Here is a 10,851-nt window from a genome sequence, read left to right on the forward strand (position 1 = left end):
GTATTTGTTATTTATATTACAATATAATATCAATAATTCTAATGTTACTACATTCACTCTATTTGTTGTTGATATTACAACATAATGTGGTAAAAATATTTCACTCACTCTTAGTCATAAATAAAATATTTAGATATCCACATGATGCAATATAATACTTTTAAAAAAAATAATTAGAAGTTAAAATATTTAGATATCCACATGATGTAATATAATACTAAAAAAAAAGTAACTACACGTAAAAAAAATGTGAATAAGTTCTTTAAACATTTTATTTTTCAAAAATATTGCAACACAAGATTTGAATAAATTACTTGAAAATCTATGTTAACTAATTTATATCAACTTCCTCTATATTTATAAATATATAAAAATAAAATGTTTTAATATTGTATATAATAAAATATTCAACATTGTCCACTGGTCTTGGATAAACATTGACCAGGTACTTAGGGCACTCCTAGATGTTAAATCACTAGTTCAATTCCCCACCTTATTCCCCCACCCTATTGGAGTGTTACTCTTGGACATGACTATGATGTAGCCTCACCATTGCTAAACTTACAAAAAAAAAAAAAAAAATGAAAAATAAAAAATATCAAGTACTTCCTAATAACAATAATAAGAGAAACATGTGTAATTCATTCAATTTCTAATATGAAATTAATATGTGGCATTTAAAAATATTTATAATACTAAACATTTTAATAGTCTTAGCATTTTATATTAAAAATACATTTTGTTTTGTTTGTCAACCTGTCACTTGACAAATCTCGACCATGGCACCCCGCCCGGGGATGCCACCTAGCCATACTAGCTCTAAGCTAACTGGATTGGCCTGGGGATGGCCCGGGGATGCCACCCTGCCATACCAACCCTAAGCTAACTGGATTGCCCGACCTGCCATACCAGCCCTAAACTAACTGGATTTTAGCATGTCTCCTCCCCCCAACACACGAACACAACAACGTCTGTCCATAAAGTTTGATCTTGAGTCACCTTGTTAAGGAGGCCTATTCTCAACTAATTGTACTAATAATAAGACTTGACATTAAAAATAAAAATTTAATATATATATATATATATATATATATATAATTTTACATTTTAAAAACTACTTATAGTGAAATCGATTTAATCCCTATCCTTACTTGTGTTTAATACTATAATTTTGAAATAATTATAGTAAATAAGGTGATATATATATTTTTTTAAATATAATTTAAACTGAAAAAGATTTGAACCCCACTTACCTTTGTTTAATGCTATGATCTTGAACTAATTTTAATAGATGAAAAAATAATTTATTTTTTTTAAATTATAGTATAATTTTTAAATTTTGTAAAACATTATTGGATAATTTAGTTTGGACTTCATTGATTTGTCATATATCATCAAGTTTTAATTTTTAAATCGTTATTATAGATTTGTGTAAAAAATTAAATTTAGTTAAGAGTTTTAATTAAATTGCTTTGGTAAAATTTTTAAATAATTATTATAATTTTAAATAAAAACTTACTTAGGAATTTTTGTATTTAGATTTAATTTATTTACTTATTTGAGATTTCACATCATTCATTTTTCTTGGGACTAAAGTAAAAATAAATAAATAAATATATAAAGACATAAGATAATAATTTTTTAAAAAGGAAAAATTGAAAGCAAAAATTGTTTTTAAAGTTTTATATATAAAAGAAAAGATTTATCTAAAATACAGAATTGAGATAGTGTTAAAAATAGATATATTATTCATTTATAAAATTATTTTTTAATAAAAATTATTAAAAAATAATATTTTTGTTTTTGAAATTATATATTTAAATGAATAGATTTCAGGAAAGATTTTTAAAAATGTTGAATTTATGAAAAAATAGAAATCTATCTTTTCAATGGATTTATTCATGATTGTGAATATGGTTTTCTCGATCTTTATGTTGTAGGGAAATTTACCGATGTGCATGAAAATTATGAGAAAAAGGAGAGAGAATGATTTTAATGACTCCACAACTTTGAAGTCTAAGAGACTAAGAGAATAACAACTTTTACTCATCTTTATATTCTTTTCGATGTTAGATCTTTTGCTGAGTCTTGACTAGAAGGCTAGCGATTTGATTGATCTTATCTTCGTCAAATAGATGGCATGAAAATTATGAGAAAGAAGAGAGAATGAATGATTTTAATGAATTCACAATGCTGAAGCTTAAAAGACTAAAAGAATAACAACTTTGTCAGATCTTTTGCTATGAGTCTCGACTAGAAAACTAACAATCTAATTGATCTTATTTTCTTCAAATAAATAATAGATGTTATCAACATTTAAATTGTTTTCCAATAATTACAAATATCCTCCTAAAGTACACACTCCATAACAAAATACCATTCCTCTCCGCCACTGCCTTGTAGCAAAAAAAATGCTAGCTATTACTAAAATCAAGGTCAAACGTCTTATCTTTGATTATAAGTAGTGGTCATAAATAATCTATTTGTTTATACGTTTCGATGTAATCTTATCCTCCTTTTTGTAAGACAGGTGGCGACTAATCTTATCCTCCTTTTTGTAAAACAGGTGGCGACTAATCTTATCCTCCATATTCACCTGTATCACACAATTGAATTGAGTGGTACCAAGATCGGCCGTGAGGAAGGAAGTGGGCATTTCCAATCCAACTCCAAGCCGACCCGACCGATGAGGGCGATTTACATCAACACGAGCCCAATCCCGATCCCCAGGCCCTGTGAAACAACCACTGGATCTGACTGTGCGTGTGTCATTTTATACCCAAATACAAGAAGAATAAGAAGAAGACACCTCTTCCCAGTGGCTGTAATGGAATGGAACTCGGGACGTGTTCTAGGCCCGGCGCCTCCGGATTCCGACTGGTGGGACAGAAAGCTCTTTTCCGGCGCTGTAGTCGTGAAAGAGCCCAAGGGCGCCAGTGGTTACCGGATGTATTACTACGGGCGTTCTGAGGAAATGTGGAACATGGGCGTTCAGCCCTTCAACAACACGTTGCCCACCGGCAGAATCGGAGTGGCGCTCAGCTCGGACGGCCTTGCCTTCCACCGCCACCGTGGCCCGCTGCCAGGTGGCGCCGTCATGGATCCCTCCAACGATCCCGATGCCTTCGATTGTGTCCACGTCGCCATCAGCGATGCCGTCTGTAACGGTGAAAATTTTCTTTTTTACTACTTCGGCGGCGGGATGGAGGGAGAGGGGAGGCGGCTGTTGCCGGGATTAGCCTCTTCCGGCGACGGAATCCACATCGACGGCAGAGAAGGGCCGCTGCTCGACGTCGGGGAGCCCGGTGCCTGGGATCAGAACGGCGTCTCTTGGCCGAGGATTTTTCCCGGCGACGATGGTGGGCGGCTGTTTATGACGTATCACACCAGAGAATCAGGCGGGGCGGCCGGGATAGGGTTTTTCTCGGCGGGCATGGCAGTTTACGATGACGGTAAAAACTGGCAGAAGTTCGGCAAAATTCTGTCGTGCGGAGATGCAGGGTCGTGGGACGAGGGCGGAGTGTCGGTGCGCCACGTCTTAAAGGTGGGCCCGAGATTTCTCATGTTCTACGAGGGGTCTAATTTCAAGTTCGAGTTTGCTATTGGCTTGGCCATCTCGGAAGACGGGCTAACGTGGCAGAAGGATGAGTACGTAGGGAGAGAGCCAGGTGGACCGATTTTGACCGCTCGGAAAGGTGAGGATGTGTGGGATAATTTGATAGTGGGCACTCCTTACGTGTTGCAGATGCCAGATGGCAGTTTCCGGATGTATTATTTAGGGGTTGGGAAACGAGAGGGAGAGGAGATGAGTCAGCAAGGTATTGGATTAGCTGTTAGCGATGGACCTAATTTTCGCCTGTGGCGGAGATATGGCCAATGAATATTACTTTGAATATTAATTTTAAATCTGATATAATAAAAATAAAAATGGGATGTGTTGTGAATTAATTTGGTTGTAATTAGCAAGTGAATATAGTGTTTTTATATATAAAAATGTTTTTATTGAATTAATAAAGTTTGGGTGTTTTCTAGTTTAATATAGAAAAAATGTGTTATAAGATGGTTTAATATTATATTATATGATATTATGTTATATAAATATTTTGATTTGGTTAAATTACATAATAATAATAAAATATAATTAAAAATATTCTTTCATGTGATTTTGTTTAATAAAATATAATTAAAAAAATAAAAATAATAATAATTATTAATTAAAATATTTTTACTTTCATGAAATTACATGAAAATAAAATAAATAATTATAATTATAAGTGATTAATATATTTATCTTAATTCTAGATTTACAAAGCGCCTAAAGGGATCAAATCTCTTGAAGTGCAAATCTATTTTAGAGTGAAAATAGATTTGATCCCTCTTAGCACTTGGTAGATTTAGGATTAAGATAGATCTATGTTGGTATTTAGTTTGATTTTGGAGTACAAGTTAAAAATTCTATTCATTTTAACAAGAATTATTTTTTTTTGCATATAATTAAACATGTTAATGGTCTAAGATCCATAGGTATTTTGCATGAGTGAAACCCTATTGTTTTCAAGATCATCAATAGATTATTTTAAGTGGTATGGTTTTCCTTGAATATCAAATCAATCTATATTTGAGGATCACTAAATTATGATAGATTTTTTCACTCTTTGAAGTTGTTTTATATTTAAGAATGTGGATAAAATATTGTGATAATATATCCCTCATGCAAATTAAGGCATAAATAATTGTGTAGTCATATCTTAGTTTCTTTAAGACAGAAAATGTTCACTAATAAAATGACAAATGATAATGTAAAATGGATGGGTTGATATGCATGTTTTTAGAATATGTTTTTCATTGGTTCAAAAAATTACTCGTATAATGATATTAAATGTGATATGAAAAACATCGAAAATTTTATGATAGTCACCATTCTCTATGTATGAACACCTCTCAGATTTGTTAGGCAAGAAGTCAAAGTAATGGAAACACACAACACCTTGTACTCTCAATCACACAAATTGTAGTATCCATGGATTTTTCATGACAACATTAGTAGATATGTGATAAAGGTTAATTGTTGTATTTTGGGTCCAAAGGTTTTGAAGCAATGGTCAGATTTGTGTGCTTTGCAGGTGTTATTTTTTTTTTTCCACTATCAGGATGTGCCTAAGTCGGGACTCGCCCACATGTTAGGTAGAATAATGACCTACCCAATAGCAGGACATTGTCACAAATATTGTACAAAACTTGATTGAGCTTGGATACCCCTTGGGACAATATAATCCCCATAATTGGCTCACATCCTCAACCATTCCTCATGATGAGGACTAAACCCCACATGAACCCATTAATATACACCTCATGAGTACTTTGCAAGTGTTATATTGTAAGTACACAAACTTTTCTCTGAATACTTCTAACTACGAACCATCCCTAATAGAATGCCAACTCATTAATTAGTGATATACATGGTATCATTTGCTATGTTTTTATAAGGTAGAGGAACATTTGATTTAAAACACTACCATATTTTATATTAATGTATTGGTTATTATTAATGCACGGTAATTGCATTGACTATATATTTTCCAAAGAAATAAAAGGAAAATAGTATTAAATGTTGGTTTTAAGCAATAACATTATAATCGACAAGTTTTAATGTCAGTAAAGTCTAATGTTTTCCAGCTACAACTACTTTTAAAATTATATGATAAACTTGCTTGGGATCACTTTAAAAAGTTTGATATAAGTATATTAAATTTCCAACCCCATGAATGCCTCGAATGGTAATTTTTGTTAGTGTAGAGAAATGTGGAAAAAATTAGAGAAAATTATGTTCTTGCATTTCTTAAGAGGGATAGAGGGACAATAACTTTCTTCCATAATTTTATAAAGGTGTGGAAGTTTTATGGAAGGACTTCCTTTCAATTCAATAGAAAAGTCATAGTGAAACAACTGAGGATAGTTTATGTAGTGCTGCAATAGATCTTTGATCCCCCAATGAATAATGTATGATTTCACAATTGCAATGATATTGAATTTCAATCTAGTTTTTGAAGACAAAGAAACCTTAACTCAAAATCTATAAAAGGCAAGGTGGCTCTTCGAAATGAATGTAATAACTATTAATTTAGAAATGTGACAAAAAGAGGGAAAAAAATCATATTATCTATTGTGGCCATTGTGAAAATGAAAATGTAAGAGAACAAATAAAAGTACCACATCATTCAATGCAAACTACCATAAAACTTATTAGAATGTAATTTTGCTTCATTTCCACGTTTTCAAAGGATATAAAAAGGACTTAGATACTTATACATTCCAGATTTCTTAGAAATGAGTTCTATATATTCTGCAAAAAAATATATATATATATATGTTACTAAGTTTTTAGTTTTAATTTAAATGAAATATTTAAAAAATAAAAATAAAAAATTTATATAAATTCTTTAACATAACCACACACATGTTTGAGTAATACTTTTATAAATCTTTGAGTATAGATATATGTTTTCTTATCCATGGACCTATTTGTTCTTATAAATCTTTGAGCATGGATAGACATACGTTTTTAGCATTGTCACACATGTTTAAGTAATACTTTATAAATATTTGAGCATAGAGATATGTTTTCTTATTCACTTTCTATTTGTTTTTATAAATGTTTCAACACACACATTTGAACAATAAGATATAAAAACTTAGAAGTACAAATATAGATGACTTAAAGAGCAAATATTTTGAAAACAATCATAAAAACAATCGCTACAAATACTCAACAATAACCAAATTATATACCAACAAAGTTGTGGAGCAAAGTCTTTAAGTTTTTCTGAAACACTTTAAAAACAAAAAATGTTGATGTTAGAATAACATTGTTTATTTTATTTTTTTTAGTATATCTTTTTCAATATTTTTTAAAAATAGCAGTGAAAACCAATTTTTTGTGTGATAAAAACACCCTGCAAAAAAATAAAAATAAATAAATAAAAAATAAAAAATTTAAAGCTAAAATGTTTTGTTTTTGGATAAATTTTCAACATTTTTTAATAATAGCATTAAAGATAAAATATCATGACTCCGAAAACCTTAAAATTTCAACGATTTTCAAGAATGACATTAAAGATTTTATCACGTCTCTGAAAAGCCTTAATATTCCAACGATTTTCACACATGACATTAAGGATTTTATTACGTCCCTGAAAAGCCTTAATATTCCAACGATTTTCAGACATGACATTAAAGATAAAATATCACGTCTCTGAAAAACCTTAAAATTCCAACAATTTCCAATCATAGTGTTAAAGGAAAAATATTTATAACTACTTTCAACCATATCATTAAAGATAAAATATAATGACCTAAAAAAACCTTAAAATTTTGACAAATTTTCAATCATAGAATTAAAACCAAAGATCATGACTACATAGAACCTTAAGTTTTCAACATATTTCAACCATGGATTATAAAAAAATATTATAACTAAAAAACCTTTAAAAATAAACACCCGAATGAAATAGTCATTATACTAAGAGTAAATTTTTTTTAAATGCTAAAAGTATAGTGATCTTAAAATCTTAGCCTAAGACACGTCTTGTAGACGAACTTAACCTATTGCAATAAAAACTTAAAAACTGAAATTGACACATTATGGAGGCAGACTCAATCCATTATAACTAAAACTTTAAAATAAACTATCAAATTGGCACCTAATGAGATCAAGTTGTTAGTCGAGGATTGACACAGACCCTGCACAAAAAATTAAAATAAAATAAAATGAAAAATGAAAAATACAAAAAGAAAACAAAATTAAAACATTGAAAAAAAAAAAAAACAAAAAACAATAACAAGTGTTCAGTGTTGGATATACAGTGATCGGGTGTTCTGTTAAGGCATTCCTTGATGTGAAATCACCGATTCAATTCCCTACCCCGATCGGGGTGATATAGTAAACATGATGAAGATGTAGTCCTACGAAGCTTACATAATAATAATAATAATAATAATAAGTAAATACAAATATATATTAGAACAAATAAAATAAAATTATCCAAAAAAATCAAATGTAAAAAAATACTCGAAAAAATCAAATATAAAAATATGTAAAAAACAAAATTAACTTTTAATATATATATAAAATTTAATAAAGAATAAAAAAATATAAAAACAAATAAATAATATTTTATTCGATTAAAAAACAAAACAAACAAAATAAAAATAAAAATAAGTAAATAATATATTAAAAAAAACCATTAAAATAAAAATAATAATAATAAAATAAAAAACATTAAAAAAATACTTAAACAAAGAAATAAAAAATTATAAAATTTAAGAAATAAAAAAATAAAAAAAAAAAATAAAAATAATTAAAAAAAATAATTTTAAAGAATATTTTAAAAAGTTGCGGCCCTTTGGGCACCTAAGCGGGGCTTGAGGGGCCGCGGCCATGGGTGAGTGGAGCTCACGCAACTCCACTCGTCTAGGGCCATGACTCCTCGGGCCCTTGGGCAGACCTTGGTCCTTAGGCGAATGAAGCTCATACAACTGCACCTGTAGAAATTCCCATTGTAGATCACCTGATAATGCAATATACTAAAGCAAAATACTTGATCTACTTCTACAAACAAACTTGCGGAAGCTTAATCGATTATGAGCAAGATCAAATAGAACACATATAACAGAGAATGGGAAATCAATCACACATGAACACAAAAGAATACTCTGGGGAAGGCCTCAGCTAAAAACCCCGATCTCTGTATTATTATACAAGTGGAAATATATCCGAATTACACAAAGCTTTGGTTCACAAGCTATCCAACTCTCAGTACAATCCCTCAATACAGCTCACAGACTGAATAGACACAAGATATGTCTTCCTCCAATCCTCCAAGCCTCCTATTTCCTTGCACAGTTTCTCCTGGGGTCCAATGCTGCCACCTGTGTGAATTGGCCTCATCACACACTCATCAAACTCAGAAGTAACTGTGCAATCTCCAAGGAATGAATTCCTTCTGCATGCAAGAGATATCCTCAATGGAATATTCCTGCAACTGATAGTACACTGTCCCATCATCTGATCTCAACTGGGTCTCTGATTGAACTGACATGCATGAGTTATTTATGAGAGAATATTCAATTATCAGAAGTGCAGTAGTTACATGCATGCATGCATTGACTAACTGAACTCACAATCAGTTCCTCAAACTGTTGGAACTAATCTAACTGGACTTAACTCAATTAACTGAGCTAACTAATTACAACTCAAAGTACAACTCATCCTGATCTCTTTTAATCAAGGGATAACTTCCTCAATCAAAGGGGAAACTGTTGCATGCCTTCACATAGGCTTCATGTTTTATTTTCTACAACTAATTAACTCACGATGAATTAATTAATTATTTTACAAACAACTACTAAGATCAAATTCAATTTTTAATTCTCAATTTTACTTTAGGAAGTAACTAAAATTGGAATGTATTCTGAAATGTTATTTATAGCATTTCTTGTTGCTATTTTCAACACTCCCTCTCAATAAGAAAGGGATTATCAGTCACCCCAATCCTATCTCTGTGGAACTCGAACTTTCATTTTGACAATACCTTAGTCAAAATATTTGCATCTTGTTCCTCGGTCGAAACATACAACAACAACATGACCCTCTTCACAACATAGTCTCCAAGATGATGATACCAAATATCAATGTGCTTGGACAAAAACTGGATTCTCAGAGAGTTTGATACAACTCTGATTATCACAGTAGATCACAATTGGATCCATCCTCTGACCAAACAATCCCACTAGAATCTTCCGCATCCAAATGACCTCGCATGCTGCCTGACAGGCAGCCATGTATTCAGCCTCTGCTGAGCTAAGTGAAACTGACTTCTGTTTCCTGCTGTACCAATAAACTGCAGTTGAACCAAGGTTGAAGATTCTTCCAGAAGTGCTCTTCCAGTTTGATGGAATTCTTGCCCAATCTGCATCTATAAAGCCCTGAAGCTTCACTCCCTCTGCCCATCTGTACCACAATCCATACTAAGATGTGCCTCTGAGGTATCTCATCACATGCTTCGTTGTCTTCCAAAATAGCTTGGTAGGTTGAACCATAGCTTGACTCAACTGATTCACTACAAAGCACAGATTTGGTCGTGTGTTCACTTGATACATCAGTGAACCCACAAGTTATCGATAAATAGTAGCAGCTGCTACCTCACTTGAAGTAGCATCCTCCTTCCTCTAGTTACCAGCTAGAGGAGTCTGCATGGGCTTGCACTTCTCCATGTGGAATCGCCTAAGTATCTCATTGACATACTTGCCTTGAGATACAAACACTTCCCCATATTTCTGCCACACTTCCATGCCTAGTAATTAGTGCATAAGACCCATGTCTTTCATCTCGAACTCTCTTGAAAGGTCCTCCTTTCAAGACTTGATCAACTAATCATCACCTGTCAAAATCAGATCATCCACATAAAGAACAATGATCAACGGCTTACCTTCTACCATGATGTGGTAAAGGTTCGCATCTACTTCACTCTTGGTGAAGCCCAACCCGATGAAATAGTTGTTGATCCTGGTGTACCAAGCACGAGGTGCTTGCTTCAGCCCATACAAAGCCCTCTTGAGTCGGCACACATGCAACTCACGATCGAAGGTCTCAAAACCTTCCGGCTACTCAATGTATACCTCTTCCTTAATCTTCCCATTGAGGAACGTTGTCTTCACATCCATCTGATGGATCTTCCAACCCATCTGAGCTGATAGTGCCAACATCGATCTGATCGATGAGTACCTTGCTACAGGAGAAAAAGTCGCATCGTATTCAATCCCCTCGACTGGTGAGAAACCACGAGCAACAAA

General features: G+C 32.4%; 1 protein-coding gene across 1 annotated transcript; it reads left to right on the forward strand.

The window, feature by feature from the left end:
- The first annotated feature begins 2,580 nt into the window (after positions 1-2,580).
- Positions 2,581-3,948, forward strand: LOC149258202 (uncharacterized). Its single transcript, XM_089414899.1, has one exon. It carries the CDS (start codon positions 2,687-2,689, stop codon positions 3,878-3,880), a length of 1,194 nt encoding a protein of 397 aa, XP_089271025.1. The 5' UTR covers positions 2,581-2,686; the 3' UTR covers positions 3,881-3,948.
- The last annotated feature ends 6,903 nt before the right edge of the window (positions 3,949-10,851 follow it).

The sequence above is a fragment of the Pinus tabuliformis genome, chromosome 6 (genome assembly GCF_031772625.1).
Source record: "Pinus tabuliformis cultivar Carrire ecotype Pingquan chromosome 6, CPIR1, whole genome shotgun sequence".
NCBI classification, from domain to species: domain Eukaryota; kingdom Viridiplantae; phylum Streptophyta; class Pinopsida; order Pinales; family Pinaceae; genus Pinus; species Pinus tabuliformis.

Bases quoted from the DNA above. Each gene is read 5' to 3' on its own strand.
- LOC149258202 (XM_089414899.1), top strand. From the start codon at position 2,687: ATGAGGGCGATTTACATCAACACGAGCCCAATCCCGATCCCCAGGCCC.